The sequence below is a fragment of the Streptopelia decaocto genome (assembly GCF_964273445.1).
Source record: "Streptopelia decaocto genome assembly, chromosome: 1".
Taxonomy (NCBI): Eukaryota; Metazoa; Chordata; class Aves; order Columbiformes; family Columbidae; genus Streptopelia; species Streptopelia decaocto.
The window spans coordinates 147,376,898-147,403,273 of record NC_138663.1 but is presented as its reverse complement, the minus strand read 5'-3'; the positions used below and the strand labels follow the sequence as shown (position 1 = coordinate 147,403,273).

The 26,376-nt window shown below is 37.8% G+C and overlaps 1 protein-coding gene across 1 annotated transcript in view; it reads right to left on the bottom strand.

Annotated features, from left to right (window-relative positions):
* The window catches only part of LOC309451144 (pinopsin-like), an 87,976-nt gene that overhangs the window by 35,609 nt on the left and 25,991 nt on the right, over positions 1-26,376 (bottom strand). The window contains exon 3 of the mRNA XM_082074628.1: positions 21,575-21,900. Coding sequence (XP_081930754.1) covers positions 21,575-21,900 — 326 coding nt within the window. The remainder of the gene's footprint in view (positions 1-21,574; positions 21,901-26,376) is intronic.

Genomic DNA, 26,376 nt, shown 5'->3' with positions numbered 1-26,376 from the left:
TGAAGGTATGAAGGATACTCTTCAATAACAGACTAGAAATGCAGCTAGTTTTGTAAAGATAACATGTAATAATATTATTGCATGTGTTGCTGCTTAGCAACGAAACTTGCTTTTATAAGGGTGAAAGGTGCTGAGATCACTTTCAGAAAATCGAGCCAGTAATTTAGTTTAAGACTCCTCTTTTTGAAATGTTTGCCAACAAAGTATACCTCTAACAGATTTACTTTTCCAATAACCAGCTTCTGGGTTTGGGTGGGACTTTTTTTGTTTTAATAACTTTTGCAATTGCTTTGAATGACCTAACAGCCCAGCTGAAGTTAAGGGAAAGGAAAAATGAAAACATACTTCTGTTTTTTAAAGCTGACTTCAGTGTATTTTGCATTGAAGAATTTCTGGAGCAGAAAGGGAAATACCAGACATTAATTCCTTCTTGTTTTCTTCCAGAGACAGAACCATGCAGAATGTATATCTGCAAAATCACTAATGTGGTTGAACTCTTCGAAAAGAGATGAACTGACAGGTGTAAAATTTCTTTCCAGGTTTGAAAGTTACTATTTGATGCTAGGCAATAAAATGCTACCATCTACATAGGAAACAGGGTGCACATTGGCCCGCATCTAAAGCAAAAGTGTTTTCAATCAAAAATGACAAAAAATAATACTTCAAAAGACTGGAACAATGATATAGCTAAAGCAGGAAATAAGAGCCTGTGTGTTGTAATTGACAAGGACAAAAATTATGAAAGTCAGAGTAAATGTCATCTGAGACTGGCAAACTTACTCAGTTGGAATCAGAACACACTAATGCCTTCTCCCCACCCTTCAGGTGTGTTTGTAGTTTGGTTTATGACTTCTGCCATCTTAATGAAAAAGTCATCCAAGGTTGAAGAGGAACACTATGATGTAAGTATGACTCACTGGCCTATTCACCTCTTGAGAGAGATTAACAATAACCTTTTTCTATAGTAAATATCAATGCTTCTTCTGAATCTGGGGTGTGAATTAAAAGAAAAAAAAAAGTATCAGGATAATGTGGAACTTGGGTATTCCCCTATATACTTTTTTTCTCACTTACATTTAACACTGCTTCTCACCAGGCTAGCATATGTGGGTGAGAACCTGAGCTTTCCTTTCCTTTGCATTGGTAACTACCCTCCCCTCAGTGAAATTAAATGCCAAAATCTCTCAGGCATCAGCAGTTTTTCAGTACCTAGCCAGAATTACCCCTTTTCCTGGGGAGAGGTCAAGTTTTCCAACACTTTACTGAGGAATCTGCTCCCACCCCATTGATATTTCTACTGACTGTTAAGATAAAGCAAGGCATCATTGAAGACATGAGGGTATGCCTTTGACATGTAGCAATTTATATTTAAATCAGCCTAATATATGTGCTAGGATCTGCCTGTCACATTCTGTAGACTCTGCACAGAATATAAATCCAAAGTGGTTTCAAAGCTCTCCTCTACTTGGCATGTTTACAAAGATAACAATTATGCTGAAACTGGCCTGAAAGCATTCTCTCCATATTCATGACAGACCCTTTCCCTCAAATTATTTTAAACCTACCATGGCACAGGTATATTCAGTAAAAAAACTCTACAAAACAAAACAAACCCAAACCTGTAAAGTCTGGAAGTCTTCAATCCCTCCTCTCTCAGCAGGAGCCCAAACACCATCCTGAATTTTATTCTCACTTTACAGCACATCATCCTCAGGTGTATACTTTTTATTCTTCCTCAGGAGACTGTACCTAGGATTCTGTTGCACCTGGAGAAGTTAGGTCTCTATAGCCCTTACTGTGATACACTGCAAAGGGTAAGCAAGGGGAAATTGGCTGAGTTGTACCCAGCCTGGGTGTTTATAAACATACATCTATCCTAGCACTGAGAAAATGAAGACAAATTCCTTTTCTGTAGCTTGTATACTACAGACAGTCCTCTATAAATCAGACTTCTAGTTAGGAACCTTATACTCAAACTGCTGTAAAGTTTCATATTTGTTTTAGACTACTAAGGGGCAAGATAAGCAGAACGAAACTGTTAAAATTTCTTGAGTTGATACATTACCTTGTACGGCAGTCTTCAACTGTGCAGCAACTTGTGCTTGTGATTAAAAACAAAATAATCTGGGATTAAACCAGACCGAAGCCCGTACTAAAAACTCTGTAATTCTCTCATCAAACCCCCTACCCATTAGATGGGTGAGGAGGGCAAAGTGTCTCCAGAATATGGTGTGTATGTAAATACTAAAGGGTCCCACTTCCTGCCAGGCACACCTAAGCTGCAAGCACACGAACAGCATGGTAAGGAGGCACTTGTTATTAAGAGACTTACGGTTATGCAGTACATTACAAATATTTCTCTGCATCTGGTCAGTTTGCACAAACTGGTGCTATATTGGCTATATGTATATGTATGACAGAATTACATGTATAGAGAAACCCTCAGCCTGTATATCATTAATAAAGACAGTACAGGTATAACAAATATGGAAAAGCAGTTTTCACTTCTTGATTTATTATTCATGAAAGAGGTTCCTATAAAAGTAAAACAAATCTGGTTTATGAAAAACCCTGTTCAATAAACTACTAATTGTCCCTGGCTTGTGAGTTCAGAAGCTGTATCTTCCAGGGCTACTCTAAATAACCAGAGTATGAGGTACTTTGCATGATTTTTAGATCCACCTACTATAAATACAGTTATTTAAAAAAACTCAAACAATTCCTTTTTCTAGTGTAAAGTTTCTGTCTCCATAAAATAAAAATTCATATTGGAATTGGGATATTCATAGTATTAGACCAAAGATTTGATGCTACAAGGGGAAGATAACATAAAAAACTGTGAGGAAAATATCAGAGACTAGGGAAAGAAAGAATATATTATTAGGCACAGAGGAAGTAACATCTGTTCTCTAGTACATATTATGTGACTTCTTCTAGGGGTTCCTCCATAGAGGTTTTCCTAGTCAGATGCTGTAGTTACTGTCTTTGTAATGCTGCCTGCTGCCCTTCCTAATGGCATTTGCATCCTTGTAGGAAAACCATCACAGCTTCAGTCTGGGAACATCTACTGGCTACCCCTCTAACACTATTTTGAGGATCACCTCCATGAAATAGAATTCTTCTTCACATCAGGGCCCACCAAAAAGGGGAGGTAGTGGACCTGTTAAACCTCTCAGTCTGGATAAACATCAACTGGCAGAAACCTTCTCTAAGATGGGAGGATCTTGTTTACTGTAGGCAGTCATCCATCGCTCCACGTGAAAACAAGATGTAGGAGATGGAGGGTGACAGTGACTGTTCTGAGGCTGCAACACTGACAATCTTCAGGCTTTCAGAAAGGCAAGCTTCATTATTTGCAGAGATCCATAAACTTCAACAGTTCTTACCGGATTTAGACATGCTACTCCTAAAAAGGGCAAGACATTACAAGAAAAACAGGTGTAAATTATGGGAAAGGATTTTGAAGTTGTCGGATGTAACATAAGGCAGCTGGTGGACAGCAATATAACATGGAAAGACAGGGATCAGAAAAAAAAAAAAAGTCCTGGAGTGCCAAATCTAAAAGCAGTGACAAGAGTCTGTCCATCCAGATGATGTGGAGATGTGAGATCAGCATTTACATGTTCTTACCATAGGCATTGCCATACACAGTAAGACATAAGTAAGAACAGACTGCAGCTCCTATGAAATACAGAAAGATGGGAAGCTGGATGTTAAATATTATTCTTTGTTAGAATTATGAACAAGGGCAACAAAAATAAGAAGCTTTTCTGTATGGGTCAAAACTTTATAGTTTTCCAAATACTTGCAACTTAAAAGTATGGGCTGACTAACAGACTTTTAATTTCTGCTCCATGTGTCCTCTTTGATGGAGTCTATGGAAACAATGACGCATGAAAACTTGAAAGTCATTAATACATTTGGGTGAGGTGGGATATAAATGCAATTTTTTTCCTATGTTTTGGTTTTACACCAAATGATGATGTAAACTGGAACCATCTAGATATCTTCCCTGCAGAGTCAGAAACATCATTACAAAACAGAGCAAAGGACTATGACAAAACATATGTAACTATTTTTTTTTTTCCAATAAGGTGTCCCTGAACTATATTTTTACCAGCTGACTCAATTTTTCAACTCTAGATTAAGCCAAATTTTGTCCTTTGTCTGTCTCCTAAAGTTGGACATAATGCGTGAAATAAAAGAAAATGTCTCTTCTGTTGGAACAGAAACACTGAAATATGCATCACAAAGTATAATAAACACGTCTTATAGTATTCACTAACTAACTGAAAACAAATACCAAATGTGATGGAATCAGCTCCTTCTGCAAAATTTGGGGCTATAGCTGTTGTTACACATTCAAAATTCTGGCATTCTTAAAGTTTGTTTTCCTTTGTCAGATGCACATTTAAATAAAGAGCAGCTGATGGAGGTAAAGGACTGAATTTATTTGTTTTCTTACTATTTCATTTTCATATTACTGTAAACTACCCTAGTACTGCAAATTTCCTGTTACCTTGATGAATTTGTTTTATAACCTTTGTAAATAAATGTTGAGAATAATATGAATTTTAATACATTTAAAATCATACAGCTAGAGGACTGGAAGGATTTTTAAGAGAACCGGTGGTGTCTGTCATTTTCCCCCTCCCCAGTACATACTCTAATGTGGGGTAAGTATTCCCCAAGCCTGAGAGTTACTGCCTAATAGAAAGATATTTCATATCCCTGAACAACCTGCTCTGATTTCAGTACTTAAATCCTTACAAATCTTTAGTAGTATCTGATCTAAATTTTCTTTTGTAAGAACTCTTTCCTTTTGTCTTTCCATTAGTGTAAGGGTGTGTAAGCCTAATTAGTCACAAATGTTTTTCTTGAGTAGCACTATTTTTATATTGGAAAACTTTTCACATGTCTGTTCTCAATATTTTCTTATCTTGATTTAACAAAACCAGCACATAGAACAGAGCACCCAAGGTCAGGTGCTCCACACCTCTGCTCACCTGTCCCACCGTAAGATCTATTCTGTTTGCAAAGCTATCTTGTTCTCAAACTCATATATTGTTTGTGACTCACTATTCAAATTAGATTCTTTAGGCCATACTCATTCCCAAAATGTGTTTAGCCACCCTATATGATTTCTCCCATCTCAGCAAAACTCTGCACTTGCCTTGACCAATCCTAATGTTCACTGACAGCTTTAGACATAGATTCCTTCCTCAGCATCCAAATTGGTAATCAAAATGTTGAAAGCATCTGACAGACCTAGAAGCTGGGAGAAGGCACAGCTGGAACAGCTGACCTCAATTGGCCAAAGGGATATTCCATACCATATGATGTCCTGCTCAGTATGTAAATCTGGGGGAAGAAGAAGGAAGGGCGTGACATTTGGAGTGATGTCGTTTGTCTTCCCAAGTGACCATTACGCGCGATGGAGCCTGGCTTTCCTGGTGATGGCTGAACACCTGCTTGCTCATGGGAAGTAGTAAATTAATCCCTTGTTTTGCTCTGCTTACATGTACAGCTTTTGCTTTACCTATTAAACTGTATTTCTCTCAACCCAATTTTTTCTCACTCTTACTCTTCTGATTCTCTCCCCCATCCCATCAGTGGGGAGCAAGCAAGTAGTTGTGTGGCGCTTATTTTCCATCTGAAGTTAAACCATGACAACTGCCAAAGATGTTCGGAAGATCCCATGAATTCTTTGTGGTAGATATATTAAAGGACTCAGATCTATTTGAGGTTAAAATGCAAGAGGTATTAGACCAAATATATATGTTAGTGGACACTGGGGAAACCTGAGGCAATGGGCTGCAGAGTGGGACCAGGTTTGCACATACTCCCTAGACAACATCTGCCATAGTCATTGTCAGGAGCAAAATACCAGGGTGAGAGACAACTGCTTGGGCTCCCCTATGCTCCAGGGGAACCATCAGGGGAACTGCATACAGCATTCATCACAGAGAACAATGCTCTTGTTGCACATTTTGCCTTATATCCAAATGAAAAAGTTAAGCTAGAGATTATGAAACATTCAGTTATTAGTGTCTAAGATTTTTCTGGATCTTTAAGATGAATCCACTTCCATAATCTACTTATATTGCAGAATAGCAGATGCTACATCTGTCATTTTATGTGGAAGAGACACTCCTGACTTCATATTTTACTTCACTACCTATATATACTTATTTTTTTTTCTAGAATGACATTTTTTACCTTTATGCTGTGAACAGCAATGATGTGTCAAGAGCCACAATTCATTGTGCATGCACATAATAAAGAGGGCAGACAAAAACAGACTTCTGAAAGATTTTTCCTCTCAGAGATATTTTTGTGTAACTACCTTGAACATGAGATTAGGCAGCTAATAAGCCTATGAATGCCAGGCAATTGTTAAAATTCCCTAAATCACAGAGCATTCATCCAAGATAGTTGTACTTACAGAATATTTGTAGTTTACTTTGCAACAGGCCACTGCTGGTCTTCACTGAAACAAAGTTTACCAAGTTCACTTTAGGGCAAGTCAGTGATTTCTATGGAGACATCAGCATCACTTAGGGAAAAAGTGGCATTTTTATAGCACTAATACCCCAGCTAGAGACCTACTGGCATGGCTAGGAAAGAGCCAAGCATTTGTAAAAGTGATGAGCTGTGGTAACTTCACCGCGCTTAGATAAATCCTTGTCATTTCTCTGCAGAAAGAGCATGATACAGATAGTGCTGAAGCACAATTGTAAAGTATACTGACAATGAATTATGGTGTTGATAGGAAAGAAAAATCCATTACATGTGAAAAGTAAAATGTGCAATTTTGCAAAAATTGGTTAGTTTGCAAACTCAGTTTCAGTTTTATCTACAAACTGCAATCATATGTAAAGTAAAACATATGAAGTAACTGGTTTCTGATAGTCATGCTCACTTTGGAAGAAAACAGTGAAAAACACCAATAGCTCATCATGTTATATTGGCTTTGGTACTACTCGTTGTTTTGAAACTTGACAGCTCCAGGTGCATGTAAATTAGCATTATTAAGGCAAAGAAACAATTTCAGTAAGAAAAAGACTCAAGTAACCTCCTAGACTATGACTGGTAAATAAGATAGCTTTGTTGGAACTTTGGTTCTAAATAATATCAGTTTTCCCTCAAATTTCTTTCTGGTTTGTGGAGGGGGAGGAGTATATTACTATATTGTTGTTACTCTGCTGCTGTACCAAGGGAAGCACTTTTATAAATTATTTTGGCAGGTAGCACAGATTTTTGGGTTATTTTTGGGTTATAGGGGAACAAGAAGAATAACACAATACTGAGGCAACTGGAAACAATCAATACAGATTCCGAATTTTGTATCCAAGCAGAAAAAATTGCTACCACACTGTAGTGGTTCATTTGAGTTATTTGCCATGCATTCTCATATACTCTTAGGGGACAGACATAAGGATGTCATAGCAGATTTTTATGAATTAAAGGTAGGTGATGGCTATTCTTTAGCATATTTTAAAATTTTTGTGTGGTGGTTAAAATCCTGTAAGAATGAAGTGGCAGTTTAACAGATGACAAACAAATCCTTTTACAGGCTAATTTTGTTTTAGATAAGTAGTTTTTGGCAATTACATGCAAGAAAAGCAAGACAGGTATTTTAAATAATTCTCTATATTTCCTTCTAATTCCAATTTCAAGGGGTCCAACATAAGTCCAACCAAGATACAAACTACTCTAGCAATGATTCACTGATAAGCCCAGGCCCCTTCAAGTCAGTATTCATTAAATATGAATATTGCAAATTCAGCTCACTTTTGAGCAACAATTTTCATTTGTTGAGTTTTGTGACAAAAGAATAATTCAAAGTGCAATGAGTAAGTAGGGATGGATACAGTCAAAGACAGTATGAAGCCTGTCCAGTGTGAATTTTATCATCTCAGAGAGAAAAGGATGATGTAGTCTTATAAAATTCCACCATTCTTCTGGAAAGACTGAAACTAATCGAGCAATACCTGTACGTCTCTAAGGAAAGGTCAGAGTAAAAAGTATGCTGAGTTAACAAGATGATTCAGCATATTTCTTTTAACTTGACATTTAGACTGAATTAACATCCTGAACTTACTCAGCAAGCAATGAAGCTCAAAGCAAATCCATTTAGTTTTATATTGAGAAAATCCAAAATGTGCCAGGCTGACATGACTAAGCACCTACTGAGCCTTGACCATTCTGGAGCACAGAAGCATGAGGAGGGCAAAAGAGCTTTTTCACTATTGGAGACTGAAAGAAAACATGCAAAAAGAAAAGGCTCCCAAGAGTAGAACGCAATTAATAAAATGCCAGGTCCAGACTGCCAACCACAGTTACAAATTTTATTCATGAAGAGCTTAAAGATCGATGCAGAAAGGCCAGGTTGAAACAATGTGAAAGGCAGTTCTTTCAACCTGACATTTACACCAAACTAATATCCTGAACTTGCAGAGCAAGCAAGGGAGAAAAAGTATCAGGTAAGGCCTTTAAGTGCTTTCAGTAAGGGCTTGCAAACAGTAATCAATAAAGAAACTAGAAAGCAATATGCAGGTGAATTAGGTAAGTGAACATTCCCAGAGATAGGTGTTTTTAAAGGCTCAGCTCCTACTGAAGGCATCAGAGTGCTGCTGATGTTTATCTAGGGATAGCTATGATCAGAAACTAATGACAATACTTATTCTATTTTCTGTGCAAGGCAATGGCTTGTATGTGTTTTACGGAATTATAATCAACCTTTAAGCATGTTCAATGGGATGCTAATAAGAATAAAAAATGCATATACTTCAGTGCTTGCCAGGTAGGGGAAGCTTCATTCGTCATAGGAGTGTTTGCTCGATTGTTTTCCTTTAATTTAGGCACATGATATTTATGAATTTCTTTTCTACTTCTCTGCACATTGGTTTTATTTTTTATTTAGTCTTTATTAGGTCAGATATAAGTAACAAGATCTCAGATAAACTGAAATTTCTCTTTCCATGTGTTTGGGACAGTTCCAGGTGAAGTGTTATATTACCAGATCACACGGACATTACAGCCTTCCTAAACACTGCAATGTTATGCCTCTTCCACCTAAATGTGACTAGAAACAAAACAGTTCAATACTACTGAGGGCTGCCTGGTAAACACCATACATGCCTTTTATTATCTGAGAAGCTGTTTAGTTGACAGGTCTCCCATTTGAATTCAGATTACCGCTCTTAAGTGCAGCAGAAGGTCTGGAATATACCCTAAAGGCAGCCCTAGCACACAATCAGCTGTGATTAATCTTGCTGCTTAGCAGATGTCAGTTGTACTACTAAAAGTCAAACAATTACCCCTTCATTTTAAGCTCAGATGACTCTACCTCAAGCCAGAGATGGTTGTTCATTGTTTTAAGATTGCCAATTTATTTTCATTGAGTCAGATTAATAAAATGCTGCCTGAAATAGAAGTCCCTGTGTTTAAAATATTATTTGCCCTATTTCTGGCATCATTTTTCACTTGTGACAGTGGCCTTCACTTTACCATCAGGCTCACTGAAATAAGTGTAGCCAGCTGCATAGTAAGATACTTGTAAATTGAAGTATGACCCCAGTTTTAACCTAATACAGAACACAGAAGCTAATTTTCTCTGACTAACTGTGAGAGACATACAAGCAGTGCACAAAGCAGCCATAATTTAGTAAAGGGGAAGCATTACATAAAGTATCCTGGCTGTTTATCTTAAAAGAAAAAACAAGTATAAACCAAAAAAACCCAACCCCGTAATAATACTGATTTGGATTGGCTGTATGAATGTGACAGAAAGCATAACTGAAATGTGGAAATAATGTGACTTTTCAATACTTCTTTGCCATACTGATGAGGCTTAAGAAGCTGAATACCAGTATTTGCACCTTTACCCTTGTTAAACCCCAAGGGAAATGAACTATTATGTGAATGTGAGAGCTGCACATTTATTACCATATCACATCATGCATATTGAATAAGTGGCAAAGACGGACAAGGTGGCAAAATTCTAGATAGAACCACAGAAACCCTCATGGCATTTTATAAGCAGGCTGTGCTGCAACAACAGAAGTCTTTCATTTGCAAAGAGTCAAATAACAAATCGATTAAGGTCAAAACTATTCCTAGTGTGACATTTTTGCAACTGGGAAACTGATTCACAAAAATGAAAACATCCTATGGGAACATGCAAATTTGAGACATTTCTGGTGGTACCCGAGTTTCCATGGGCTTCTCTCTTGTTCCTTGACAATATCCCTGACAGAGATCTAAAACGCTTGGGCATTTAGTGCCTAGTTACCTCATAGAGTTATTTTTTTCAGGACACTGGCTCTCACAAACATTTTAGTTCATCACCTCCAAGGATTTCCAGGCCCTTTTGTTCCACATCGTTTTGGCTAAGCAACTACTGTACAAGGGCACCATGACCATGAGTGCTTTTAGTGTCAAGATGAGATTATTTTATTTTTAATATATAATGTCTCACTGGAGGATTATGTCAAAATAAAACACTGCTAATTTCCTGATTTGTAAAAAATAGTGATGCTAAAGTTTCCCCCTCCTCTTATTCAACGAAAGAAATCTCTCCACCAAAAGTCTCAATGTGTTGCGAAAAGTCTATTTCCCAACCAGCTCCATTTATAAGTAATATCCACAACTGTCTGAAGTCAAGAAGAAAGCAAGAAACTTAGAGACTCATTTATACATGGAACTTTTTCATATAAGAATCTGCCTTCAAGGAAGAAAATTCCCATTTTCTTAGCAAACCTGTTAAAATCAGATCTTGCTGGCAAAGAAAGACATGAAGTAGGCACATATTTTTAAAAGCATGAATACTTTACTACTAAACAAAACCACTCCACGAAGTGGGACAAAGCTCTTCTCCCTGATAAACCACCATCCTTAACTGTTGACGTACTCAGTTTCCCAGCAAGATTTACCTCAGCGCTCTCTAAGACGATGTCCTCAGACATTATATGAAAGACAGAAAGCTGCAGTCACAACTCCCAGTAGGCATCATGAACAAGGCTGCACCAGGTTTGGCTCCACAGTCTTCCAACTTGTGCTGCAAACTTGCACTTATCAACACCTCTGCTATATAGATCAGGGCACAGTACACTGACTCTCAGCTCCACACTGTAAGAGTTCACAACTCTAATGAGCTGGAAGGCAGCCCTTGTATGATTTCAGGCACTTCGATTTGGCAAAACCAAGAAAATATGAACTACTATGTTTCAGGGTGACAGGGACACTATGTAAGGTCCGGAGGGTGCTCAAGGCCAAACACTGTAGTATGGACATAAGCATCGTGTATGGTTTGCTTCAAGGCCAAGGATGTTTTCTGTCCATGTAAAACATGTCAATATTGAATATGCAGTATCTACACAACCACAGGAAAAAAAAATTGTTCTTCTTCTAGAGTGTGTACAATTTGAAAGAACAAGCTTCCCACTTCACCCAAATGTTAGGTATTAAAGTATATACCGTGAAGATAACATAACCTTGCATCACTACCTAAATGCTGTACTTAACTGTCATATTTGCTTAGTGGATGAGTGAAAGGCTATGGTTGGTATTTACCTGGACTTTAATAAAGCCTTTGATATTGTTTCATACAGCATTCTCCTGGAAAAACTGGAAGCTCATGGCTTGAATGGGCGTACTCTTCACTGGGTAAAGAACTGGCTGTGTGGCTGGGCTCAAAGAGTTGTGGTGAATGGAGCCAAATTCAGCTGGCAGCTGATCATGAGTGGTGTTCCCCAGGGCCCAGTATTGGGGCCAGTTCTGTTCAATGTTTTCACTGACGATCTGGACAGAGGGACTGCATGCACCTTTACAAATTTGCAGATGATACCAAGTTGGGTGGGAATATTGATATGCTGGCGGGTAGGATGGCCATACAGAGGGATCTGGACTGGCTGGGTCATTGGGCTGAGGCCAATTGTATGAGATACAACAAGGCCAATTGTAGGAGATTCAACAAAGCCAAGTGCTGGGTCCTTTATTTGAGTCACAACAACCCCATGCAATGCTACAGGCTTGGGGAAGAGTGGCTGGAAAGCTGCCTGGCCAAAAATGACCTGGGGCTGTTGGTCAACAGTCAGCTGAACATGAGCCAGCAGTATGTCCAGGTGGCCAAAAGGCCAGCAACATCGCGGCTTGTATCAGAAACAGTGTGGCCAACAGGACTAGAGAAGTGATTGTGTCACTGTACTCAGTCCTGGTGAGACCCCATCTCAAATCCTGTGTTCAGTTTTGGGCCCCTCACTACAAGAAAGACACTGAGGTGCTGGAGCAAGTTCAGAGAAGGGTAACGAAGCTGGTGAGGGGCCTGGAGCACAAGTCTGACAAGGAGCGGCTGAGGGAACTGGACCTGTTTAGCCTGGAGAAAAGGAGGCTGAGGCAAGACCTTATCACTGTCTACAACTACTTGAAAGGAGGTTGTAGCATGGAGGGGGTTGATCTTTTCTTCCAAGTAGCAAGTGATAGGACGAGAGGAAATGAACTCAGGTTGTGCCAGGGGAGTTTTAGATTGGATATTAGGAAAAATTTCTTCATGGAAAGGGTTGTCAGGTATTTGAACAGGCTGCCAGGGGAAGTGATTGAGTCACCATCCTTGGAGGTTTTTAAAGATGTAAACACTTAGGGGCATGGTTTAGTGGTGGACTTGATAGTGTTATGTTTGCGGTTGGAGTTGATGTTAAGGGTCTTTTCTGACCTAAATGATTCTATGCTTTAATCAATTATATTCATATTAGACCTGGGTTTGCCCCCACTGAAAATAAATGTGGGTTTCATACAGGAAGCATACATGTACCATTTAAGTCTAACTCTTTAGCAGGGTACAACATTCGCCATGAAAAAAAAAAAATATAAGATATAGTAGGTGATGAAATATTAGGATATAAGTAGTATTTTAGCAAAATGGGCATCTATTACAAGTAGGTTAGGCCACCTTAGCTTTAGTCAGGTTAAGCAGAAGATAAAGGATCAGAAAACAGTGGAATGTAAGACAGAGATGAACTGGGCTTCCTTGTGTATTGTTTGTGGAACAGCTTTAGTACCAAGTAGCTAGGAAATAAAAATTTTAGCTTATTTTAACTGTGGTAAAAGATATTATCAATCTCATAACTTTATTTAGTTTAATACATTAATATTATTAAGATAATAAAAGCCTGACAGTTCAATTAAATTTCTCTGGTCATAAACCTTGAATGCATGTTCATGCAAAGGTTCTCGTGCAGATGTGAAAGTTATTCAGCTGAGCTAGCCAAAAAATCCTACCTAGCTGGTGGGATTAGAAACTAATGAAACTATGGATTAGAAACTTTGAAACTATGTTTGTTCTAGATTTTATGTGTTTACCTCTCATCCTTTACATGCTTTTGATTTTCATTCTCTAAGCACATAATCATCATTTACATCCATTTCATATCCCTGTAGCATGTGCATTTGTCATGTCATACTAGCATGCCATAGTTCTTCACTACACGATTAACTTCTCAGGTAAAACTTTTTCACTCTATTATTGACAATGTATATGGCGTCAGGCACTGTGTCTTGAGCTCTCAGGATTTTCAGCAGTGGAAAGGGGGCTAAACCAAGCAACTAATGAATGGCAATAGCTATTACAAACATCCCTGGCCAAATCTTGCAGTTGCAAGTAATACAAAACCAATGTGGAGGTGGAATAAGGGTGGAAAAAGTAAAGCAAATACCCTTGTTGACCTTCTTTCCTTCACCAGAAAAAAGCAGAACTACACTTTGGACTGTGACTGAAGGCTTCACCAATATGCATTATGGTTTATGTGCAGTGAACCAAGACCCTTCCCTTTGACTTCCCACCTGGACAGCACCGGCTGGAGACTGGCATAAGGATGCTCACACAATGGCATGGTTAATGTGATAGCAAGAGTGTGGTGGTCATCAGATAAGGAAGCCCTTGGGCATTGCACATTTGTTCTTTTCTCACTGCACAGCAGCGTGACTCTGCAGATACACCCTTGGAAGTGTTTCTCTGGGGGACAATGTCACAGAGCTACTTGTAGGACAATTTATTTTCTACCAAGTCTTCTGCTAGGCATTCTGCTTGTGGTCACAACTTAGTCTCTTAAGTGGAGTTCAACTACAGGAGACTCAGTAAGTGTGGCTCGGTTATCAGTGCTGCCATGTAAATACACAAAACCACATTTTTTACCCTGCAAAACACCCTACTCTACATTTAACCTTTCTGGTTTTGTAATTGATGAGCAAACAAAAAATTTTATGCATTTAATTACCAGGAAAAACCTTTACTAAACCACCCCCCTGAACTGAGACATCATGAGTGCTCAGTATTGATGTACACCGTTTACTGTAAGCTGAAAGACTTGTGAGACCATGGCCTATTCTTTATGGACATAATGCATCCAGATTAAAGCATCAGATCTTAAAGTTCTATTAGCTTGTTGTTAAAGATTGTGACAGGCTTATTTCCTCCCTAGTTTATCTAAAGAATGAAAAATGACAAACCCCATGAAATCCTATTTTCTGACCAGCCGTTAACTTGATTTACAATGAATTTGTACAGTGCCTGATTTATGCCAACATTGTATCACTGCTTCTCCGCAAAATACGAACAATTAACTAATGATTTATGCTTATGCAAGCACAGGGGAAAGAAGATCATAATCTTTTCTCATGCCCATTTCCCTTCCAGCATGCTCAGACCTCAAAAAAATAAAGCCTAATTTGGTCACATGTCCTTCAGCTGTCAATCAACACTTTTTCATTAGAAATATAGAGAACAACCCTGAGTGGACATCACCCATGAGCTAGACATGTGTCTATGCAAGATCAGATGGCAGCTAAAGTCTCTAAATACTTTGAAAGGTATTTTGCATTGGATTGACTCGCCATACCTTTACTCTCCTAAAAGCTGAGAAACTGAAATTACAAGCCTTGCAGCTATACACAAATAAAAAAATGCTAGCTAGCTCCTTTATTTCTCAGGGTTTCACATTTTTCTCCACTGTTGCCGATAACACCGGGTTTTGTGCCCTTGGGACAGACTCCTTCAATAAAAAGAGGTATTAATGTAGTGCACAAAACTGAAATCTTTTTACAGTTGAAACCAGTGAACCCCAAAAATCAATGCTACATTTACAGTGCCTTCATGATAGCTGCATAACAATCTTTTCACCTCCTGGGCAAACCCTAATAGTTGTGAAAGAGTACAAGAATAATTTAACTCTTTAAAAATGAAACATGCTTGTGAATCTTCCTCTGAGCTAATCAAAACAACTTTTGATTCCAGCAGGTTTCTCATTTGATAAAACAAGAACAAAACAAAATGCCACCAAAAAACACAACTAATAGGAGTAATCAGTGTTTGCTTCATAGTAATATCCTTGAATAGTAATGACAGATCCGTCTGAAATGTGAAATGCTGACATCTGAAAATTGTCTACGAAAGTGAAATGAATGCCGAAATTCAGTGTCAAAATGCTGCAGATTTTTTTCAATAATTATGTTATGCTTGTATTTTATATCATGACCAGTTGAAGGCTGTACAGAAAACTTGGAAATATTGATTTTTATAATTTTCTTGATGATGCTGGTTATAAGCTATCTGATTACAGTACTTTGTAACATCTGATCCAGCAGATTCCCTTCATTACATTTTACTAAGATTTATTCCAATTGTCTCAGCCTAACATTAGACTTAAATTTCAATAAAGTTCCCATATCTTAATGATGATGTGGCAGAAAACATCTATCCATTCATATGCAAATTGAATCTCTTTTTGCTTGTGAATTATATGTAATTATTATATCTTTATGGCAAGCTTTAAAAAGGAAAGGCAAAGTTATTTATCATTCTTCCTCTATACTACCAGAAGCTAGGAGACAAAGTATACAAGAAGATCCAAAAGGAAGAAAAAAAAAATTTATTAACATAGAGTAAAAAAATAAGAAGATACGTTTGTCTAGTAAGTATAGCTGACTGTCTGAGCATAGATGCAGTTAAGATCAAACATATTTGAAATGAAGTCAAATCGTAAATGTACTTAATCACATTTGAAAGGAATGAGCTACAGGAACCAAAGGACCAGGTCTACATCATCTTCACCTGAATTACATTTCTTAGGACTTCTTTGTTTCATTAAATAACTAGAATGATTTTGAGATTTGCTTCTAAAGGAATGTCTATGACTACAACATTATTTTTATTTAGAGCTTTTAGAAGACAGAGTTAATGGTATATAATAGTTTTATCCATTTTCTCAACATAATTCATAACTTCAGTACCGTCAAAGATTAAGTTTCAGAAAATCACATTTCTCTATAAATAGACACATGAAGCATATAAAGGGAAGATGGAACAATTATTACTTTTCCATCCTACTCTTTGTATTATGCAAAGATTTTTTTTTCAGTTTAAATCATTGACCATTCTGCCCTAATATGTTGTTTTCTGACAAACAACTGTTTCCAAATGAGGTGGAGAACTGGAAGCAGTCACAGGAGTGATTCTTCTACTTTATAATCCGTTCCTGAACAGTGATGCAATCATTACTTTTACAGATATTTTTAACTGTTCCAAATATTACAGACATAAAGCAGGATTAAGGAATCAGAAGTCATAAAAATCTACATCTCTTTTTTCCTTTTTCTCTCAGTCTTTCTTTGTGGGCATAGGACATTTCAAACCATCACTGTCATTTATATCCAATGCTTCAAAAAATATACTGGAGTCAAAATCTCACAACGCAGAATTCAAAATTATTCAGGTTTATAACATAGTCACAATTTCTCTCTGGGACATTTCTTCATAAACAAGAGACAGAATCAGTGCTCCTCCAATAAATTTGGTAATTTGAAGTCTGGAAGAGGAGTATAAGAGAAAGGACTGGGAAGTTCCCTGCTGCATAATGCAGATTGTTCCCATTCCCCTACAAGGTGTCAAGACTCAGAAAGTTTCAGGGGATGGGATAAAAAAACATGATCTGGTTCTCCCATGATACATGGAAGTCAGAAATTATGTGGCACTTTTCAAAAGAAACTACAAAAGCTGCTGTAAAGGGAAACTGTCAGGTCATTCCATTCCCCGAATGCACATCTGCATCCCTGCTTAAACTAGCAGTTTATGAGGAATTAGTAGATGAACACAGGGTGGAGGACTGGTAAGGTCAATTTCTATCTTGTACGGCCTAGTCCTAAAATTTTCACTGAATAATTTTTTCTTGTTTGTTTGTCAAAAAACAGAGTCAAAGTAGAACTGGGGCAATTACATGAAAGAATGTAATAAATGTTTTTAATCTCTACATTTTCCTCTCTATTCTCAAAGTAAAAAAAAAAAAAAACCACCACCCACACAAAACAACAAACAAATAAACAAAACAAAACAAAAACCCAAACAAAAACAAAAAAAACCCAAACCAAACAAACAAAAACCCCACACAAACAAAAAAACCCCAACACAGTAGTGCTATCAGGTCAGGTCACAAGACCATCTACTCCAGAACCCCATGAGACAATGTGACCACTGGCCCCTTTGGCCACTTTAAAACACAGTCTGGTGCACTGAGCAAGAATTGCATGGTTAGATGTGCTTTATACTATGTGTTTAAGTCTTTGTGCTCTGCTTACAATCCTTTTTATTATTTTCCATGTCATCGCTACATTCCATAAGGAGCTGCTGAGTTTGGTTCAGGCACAGTTTTCAGTGAAAAAAGACTGGCAATGGGATCAGGCAAGATGAGAGTCTCCACAAAACCGATCTGAAAACTTGTCTTGAAACAATGCTCTGGAATTCTTCTTGTCCTTGGGAAGGATTTTTCTGTGCAGTTGGGAGATAATGCAGACTGAAGAGATCTCCTTTAAAAGTTTTACTAATTTTCATTAGGCTGATTTATATAAGTTCTCTGGGCCCCTCAGAGGAGGATTTTAATCATGTTGTGCCTTCTGTGCTACAGTGATCGCAATGTTAATCTCTGTAATTCCACATTTCTGAGCCAGTTTTTCAAAGTGTAAACTGACACTGACTTCATAAAGAACATTTTTCCAGAGGGAACACAATGGTAGAGTCATAGAGAAGCATCATAAGCCAAAAACTGGAAAAAAAAAAAATCTAATTGCACTAGGAGAAATAAACCATTCTCAGTTTCCTTCCTTTGTTCTGTAGAATGTTCATGAATAAAATATTTGTGAGTAATATTTTGTGAGGGAGAAAACTTTGCCCTTTTCTACTTACAGGTATCAGATGCATCATATCTAAAGGAAAACTTAAAGAAGAAACTGATTTTTATCATCTGCAGGAATTGAAGAACAGGTTTCTTAAAAACAGGAAACAAGATCAGTGGAGGTATAGACTCAGAGGGAAGACAAGTCTCATAAAATATTTGTGTTTCACTATGTCTTGAAATCTGATGCACCGTGAAGTTATCTAACAGCTTCTGAAACCACAGGTTTTCTTCAGCTCTCCATTTCGAACATTCATTTGCTTTGCACCTCTGAAACGCCCTCACTATTCAGAGCTAACATTTCCCTGGGAATTGTTCAACCCACTCCACCTCTTGGGCCAGGCTGAGCTTGGCTCCTCCAAGTCTGTTGCACAGGGATGGCAGCAAAGGCCATCTGCAGAACCAAACTCAACTGTCCAGATAAAGCCAGTGTGGAAAATAACCCATACCTTTAAAGTAGCAGTACAATCATGTTGTAATACTGTTTAATGGCATTTGCTGTTAAAATTATTCATACAGGGATGCTATTGAGTTGTAATTCCTTGAAAAGACAATCTTTTCTAAAACCTGTATTAGTGAAAGCCTTGTGCCTTTTACCATTATACAGGTTGCAGATGACTTCATAGGATCTATCAGCGCCTTGAATGACAGAATGCTACAGCCGCTGACCAAATTTAGAAAAGAGAAAGAGAAAAGCAGACCTATAATTACTGTCCCTGCAGAGAAAATGCAGGCACTGCGCCAATTTTTGCATTAACTATCCCAAATCTATTAAGATATTTCTTCCACCTCAATTAATTTACATTTCAGTATTAATAACAGCATAACTTCTGCACTCTTGATCTCAGGGTGCAATACCAATAATGTTATAATCATCTAACATAAAAACTTCTGTGTATCTTGTAAAAAAAATGAAATGCATATTTTAGAAAATTTACCAGGCAGCTGAAGCTGGGATAATGCACTTAACATTTGCAATGCTCCCACATTTTTTCTATTGTATTACACCGAGGGTCAAAGAAGGACTTTAATCTATGAGGCCAGAATATTGCAAGATAATGAATTTTTTGCCCACAGAAAGTAACAGCATTACAATAGATGTAGTAATCTCTCTTAACTATTTTTTGTGTTACCCTACCTACTCTTTGTAGCTCTATGTAAGAACTACTATACTTTTATTTGTGTATTGCTCATCTCTTCCTCCAGTTTGAAACATGGCATGCTTCAGCATTTCATAATCTACTCTGTTTATTACTGAATACTTAGAGGCCCTCAGACTGAAGGAAAAACAGTCTGTATTTCAGTGACTGAGTCATGATATGGTTTTTGGAAATTTATATATATGTCACAGGAAATTTATAAAATGTAAGGTTTCAGGATTACGGTACTGGTAGTGTATACATCACAGAAAGCTGAAGACTGATGAGTTTTCTGATTGAGATTCTTTCTGCTGAAATGTAGTTTACCAAGGAAATCTTTTACAAACACTGGGGAAGCATTAGATGTTTTGTGCAAACATTTAGGGATTAGCTATTGAAGACTTCGTAAATGCTTGGGCAGCTGTGATGACCCTAAGCCATAAAAACTTTAGAGAGGAGATATGATCGAACCCTCATTGGAGTTCCTCTGCATTTAACAAGCATTAGATCCCTAAGACCTGCCCTCCAACAGGTTATACAAGATCAGGTTTGATTCTTTTTCAGTTCTACCATTTACAAAATTTCTTGAGGCTCTCTAAGCTCAGCATCCCAGAGGCTTCCTGATCACTTTCAAAAGTGCACAGAGGACAGAAGAAAGAGGACTCTGGAAAATGCTATTCCTTTTCCCCTTTTTTTCTCTAGATAGTAAATTAATCAATCAACCTAGTCTTACACCCAGTCTACCCAGTCTCCATGTCTAAATACAAAATCACTATAGATGACACATATCTTTTCTATCATACTTTGTTCCCTCAGCATACTTGCCACAACATCTTGAGACCCACCGGGCATATCAGTGTAATATTATTAATATAACTGAATTAAATAGGAAAGGTGAAGAGAGTAACAAATGTCTACATTTAGAACTAGAACCTAAAGCACATGCTACAGAAGCTTCATGCATACAAGTATTTGTATGTTGTGGACAACATCTGCTGTCAGGAATGACAGTGAGAGCTGAAGGAAAGAAGAAACATATTAGTAGCATATTAGTATGAATAATACTGCATATTAGTAGTAGCACATGTTCCAAAATCTTGCGCCTTTCTTTAAGGTGATAGTAAAAGCTACTGCTGCCCAGGGTCCAGGTATCATCTGCAACTTCACTTTAATGGTTTACAATCAAGAGAATTTTTTTCCATGTTATTGTTGCACAGTATTAAGAGAAGTATGAATGTGTGATCCATCAAAGGGATTTTACTGGCCTTTTCAGCATTCAACCACGTAAAGATTTCTCATTTGGGCTCCAAGTGTTCTGAAAGTTTTGACACATCATGTAAAAGGCACGACCCTAAATCCTTATGACTAATCAAAAGTAAACTATGTCCATTGTAATTCTGTATGAGAGCCTCTGTTCAGGGGTTTACTGATTTTTTTTTTTTCCTCCCATTTAACACCTATAGTTAATTCATCTGAACACTTTAGAGAATTGGTTTTTAGAGAACACCTATATACTCATTTGTTTCTCATTATTCATCATTAAAACCTTTCACTACTGTGCCAAGAGTACTCAAACTTCACTACACCACACCCTCTGGAGGGTCTTTTGGAACATTCATTTTGGAATACCAGTAGCTGCAGTGCCCCTTAAACCAGTCGGAGAAGTATTGGCGTAGTAGCAGTCATAGTAGTAGTGGTACTAGTAGTATTTAAGGAAACTGAGTCTTAGAATTACAACGAGAAGCTGATCCATGGGATAATTCTGTGAATTGCAGTGGAATTGCATTACTATAGAGTTAGGTGTCCACAGATTAAGAAGCAGAAATTATTAAACTGTCACAATCCAAAACAGGAAGAAATGTTTGCACAGATGTTTTACTTATAGACCAGTAAATATGTCTTGTTTATACACAAGTACATATTGGCTCCATTACAAACACAGCCTTCACCTAGATATGCTGTTTTTCCTAGAACACAGTATTTCCAAGCCACAAAGTCAGTATCTATATGAATGTTATCTGGTTGTTTTGACTGGAGCTTCAGGAGTATAAAAAGCTTAGTGAAGATCTCCTGCCCCTTCCTTGAGGCTTTCTGTGGTCTTTTCAATTTCCTCTGCTTTGTTGTTTTGCTCTCTATCATCAGTGCTTCCAAACTCAATAGAAGAGAAACATGACATATGTCTCAGAGCAGCTTGCACTATTGATAGCGGCTTACCTGTTTAACAGCATAAAGGAGGCGACCGTAGCAGTACATCATCATCATCACAGGGATGACCAAGCAGAATATGAAGAGACAGATGATATAGGATGTGGACTCGGCTGACTCAGAGGACCAGCGTACTGAACAGCTTGTACCCGCACCTTCTATCCCGTAACTGCTCCAACCAATGAGAGGTGGCACAGTCCAGAGCAGGGAATAAATCCACGAACCGCCGACTGCCAGCAATGCCTTCTGGTAGTCATCGCTGCGTTTGTTGCACAGGGTGAGGGTGCTGTAGCGTTCATAGGACAGGACAGCCAGGGAGATCAGGGACACAATGCCTGCAATGAACCAAGAAATTGAAAAGCGTACTTTCATTATTTTGCGTGGTATTCATTTTAAAACCCAAGAAAAAAAAGATGCTTTCTGGGTTATTACATTATTGGAAGGAACGGTGAAAACTATTTCCATTATTATTTATGCTCAAATCCTCACTGGAGCTGGTTGCTCTGTCCGGTATGCCAAATTTTGTTTAACTCGTATTTATTTTATATTGAAGATTTTAATACTTGGGAGCTATTCCTCTTCAGGCAGGTTTTCAGATTTAGCTGTGTTAGTATAACCCAGAGGAAATAAATTTTCTACATAAACTAATAAAATGCTGAAAGATTCTCTTGCTAAAAACATTCAATTTTCAATATTCATGAGCTTTTTCAAATATTTTATTGACTTGTATACATGTAAAAAGCTTTATATTCAAGACTGGGAGCCCCAAAATGAAATAAGCTTTTGCACTTCTGCGCCATCAGCTATATATAACCTCTGTTCTGATCACTCATATTTGGAATCAACAGATAACCCTCAACATGACTGTGTAGGTCATAATTTTATTTACATAAACATAACATAATCAAGTTAAGTTATTTTGGCTAATATTGAGCCCTAGGTGCCAGAGACCAGTTATATCTTCCAGTGGAACATTCAAAAACCTGGGTTGTAGGACATTTCCACCCTCTTTTTCAAAGTTCAGGGTCCCAACCCCCTCTAAAATCTTTATGGATTTGAATGGCAGGTTCTTAGTCATGACCCAATGGAAGATTTTTGCTATTTCCTATGTTTTTGTTCTCCTTGCAGCTTCCTTACAGCTCTTGGTAACAGAACACTGGGTATCATTTCCCAGGAGTTATGATAGAAGGAACTTTTTGGAAAAAAATTAACACCATATTTTCCTGTGGTTTCTAGACCCTTCTGGTCCTGTAAGATGAAAAACATTAATAGACCTATGCCAGTCCAGCTCTTTCCAGCATATTTTTTCTTAATCCTTGCCATTACTAACAGCCAACTATACAGTAACATTGAGATATACCTTGCCAAAATTCTCTGGTTTGAGTGGTACGTACTTTCAGCAATTCTGTTGATAGAAAAAGTGATTTTCAGGAGAAGCCACAGCTGTAATCCATTTTTCCCCATTTAACACTCAGCTTCTCCTCTAGCTCCTTCCCAGGCATGGAATGAAGGTGACTCAGAGACTCCCCTGGGTATAACACTAGTCTATCCTGTTTCTGGGCAAAACACCCCACCCCCCAATGCACACACGCAGGTCACAGTAGGATATTTTCCCTAGGCATAACATTTTGCTTCACTTTCCCCTAAAATTCAGTGACTCATTTCCTATCCTTGCCATCCTGACAATTTGCAGTCACTTTGTGCAGAGCCGTATATGGCAAAGGACCCAGAGGCAATGCAAGCACTGTGTGCTGCAATAGGATGCTCTGTTTCTCAGGGGAAGAGAAGGCAAAACAGTGTGAAGAGAGGGCAACTTTTGATGAAGAAATCATCTTTCTTGTTACAAAAGCCTACTATATTATTTTCTGTATACTACTGGGTATACAGACCTAAAAAGTAGATACACTTACAGCTGAATGATACAGTTTAAGAGTGTAATGTTAAATCTGTTTTAAGGTTAGACTACTTTAGAGGCAGTACAGACTTTCTAATAATTCCTCATCTGATTTATTTTCCTACACAAAACAGCTCTTGAAAGCCCATGGCCCTAATTCCTGCATTAAACACGTCTCAATATCGAAAAAAAAAAAAAAAAACTGATTCTGAATTACTAGCTCAAGAACAAAGAATCTCTTCTCACTTCCAACCCACACTTGTTTGTCTTCACTTCCTTAGTATGGCCTCTTTCCAGTTTTTATCTGCTTGACTGAAGATCCTCTTGCTATCAGAAACATTTTGCTCATGTAGGCACCTAAGGCAAAAATCCAGATTTTATATTTGAAATTTAGGCTTCAGTAAGGTGATATAGATCTACTTCTACATTTTAGATTAGACCATCATGGACTAACAGAAAACACTCCTGGGAACAAGAAATCTCTCCCCTCCCAGCTGAGTGCACTACGGCAAGGTTATGTTATTCTTGCTCTACCTCTGATGGCAACTGAGGGCACAATGTCCCTATTTTGAAGAGATAGCATATGAGACATACTTTTGTGGAGAATATCCTACAACCCTGCAGGTGTGGTTTTTCCCAGAAACCCAAATCAGGTGTTCAAACTTTCCTGTCTCAAGCCCCTTTGCTGCTTTAGCCATTGGGCTCTCAGGTCAAGCCTGGCTGCCAGCTCTGCCTGCTTATCCCTGTGGCTGTGCTGCTGCCCAGCAGCTTCTTACAGTGTTCCATCTGAATATGAGGAGAAACTTCTTTACTTTGAGGGTGCCAGAGCACTGGAACAGGCTGCTCAGAGAGGCTGTGGAGTCTCCTCTGGAGATAATCAAGACCCACCTGAACACTTTCGTGTGTGATCTGCTCTAGGTGAATGTGCTTTAGCAGATGGGTTGGACTGGATGATCTTCAGAGGTCTCTTCCAACCCCAGGAAGGGGATTGGGTTCTGTATTGCCATGATTTATAGCATTCGTTTGCACTTCCTCATATTTTTGCTTATTGCCTAAGACAAGAGAGATACTCAGCTTTCCTCATGCTGGTATTTATGATGGACAGCTTTATGGAGCAGCTCTGAAGATAACTGGCCATGAATGCAGGTTTCCTTGCTTTAAGCCAAAGAAGAGTCCTGTCTTTAACTGGCATGGAGTTAATGCTTAGGACCATGGTGGTCAGTAAAAAATAAATCAAATATTACTACTGAGACATAACCAAAAATGTTTCCTTTAAATTATAGCAGATTATTTTTCTTCTCTACATACAAGATGGGAGACACTTAATTACACTTCTTGGCAGGAGCCATTTCGACTTTACTCATCTTTTATTATTGAGCACCACTGACATGACACAAACTACATTTTTCTCTGGAGTAAAAGAACAGTGATATATGGAAACCCAAACCATAGAAGTTCAGAAAAAAAAAATCAATATTTGTCTTTTTCTTTTTGTCACAGTAGGACTTTAAGGTCTATGCTATACCTGGGTTTTTTAATAGCACTGACATTAACACCACTGTGCATTGACTTCTAGAGCTTTCAAAGTAACAAGGGAAAAGAGGAAAGCACATAAGGTATAGCTTATAAGAGATATCAAAAGTTAGAAGAATTCAATGTGGTTTATGTGGTTAAAATGTACTAAACCAAGTTTACTATTTAGAAAAATTACAGTTTAATGCTTCATTGTCTCTGCTATGAACATTGTCAACTTTTTAATTTTAAAAAGTATGGGTTTTTAATCTCACTGTTTTATCTGTTCAATTGCTGAATCCTGGGAAGATACCACTGTCATTTCATCTATTATAGCAGTAACGCAGGCCTAATTTGTTGGACTGAAACAACATAATTTCATAACAAGGGCAAAATCAGATTTTGCATTCAGTATTTAGTTTTACACTGGGTGGAAGTAAAAAACAGGGAGCAGGTGTGTAACAGTTAGTGAATGAGCTGCTAGCAAAAACCTGATGATTGCCTTGTCCTTTACATGACTTTTAATAGCACCCAGTATGATCTTCTCCATAACTTTTTCCAGGTACTGAGGTTAGACTAGTGGGTCCATAGTTTCCTTGGTCTTCCTTCATGTCTTGTAATCCAGTTTGGATAAAGCAGAATAAAGCTTCTCACTTTTCATTGTGTCTCCTATCTTTGTATATCAGAGTCATATGCATTCAAGTGTTGTGGCCTTAGCCAGAAATCCTGCAGTTATCTCATATTCTATTTTACACCTTATCTATTGCAGTCACAGGAATTAGTGAGAATCTCAGCTTTAAAACAAAAAGCAAATAAATATTTTAGAATTATGGCAATAGTACTTGAATGTAGTCTTAATCGCTGTAGTCTTAATAACCAGAAAACAAATTTAAAATTTAATGTAAATTATAAAAAGAAGAAAGTAATTATAATTTTAAAGCTAATCACAATGCTTCATACCAACATTTCATTCTTATTTTGCAGTAACATTTATGACTGGGTAGACTGCACATATTAATTTTAAATGAGTAATGTTTTCTAATATCGCAACAAAATTAAGTTCAGACATCACAAAGCTAAATAGAATTTGCCTCCAACAAATATTTAGGGCCTCAAACTGGTAGCTAGCCAAATAACTCCACAGAAGTCAATCACAGCAAGAAATTTAATTTGTTCCCCCATCATTTCATGCATATACAGGAACAAAGCTGAGGTTCTCACTGAACAGTACTGAAAGATTACATAAAAATCCACTGCAGATTGCATTACAGAACAAATAATTATTCAAAATTTAACCATGGAAATAAGTGACTTTGAGACGAGACGAGTCTGAGGCATGAGCCTTTTCTACTCAGCAATTAGTTGCAGTGAGAAGAGTGCAAGAAATTCAATTTCAAGTCATAAA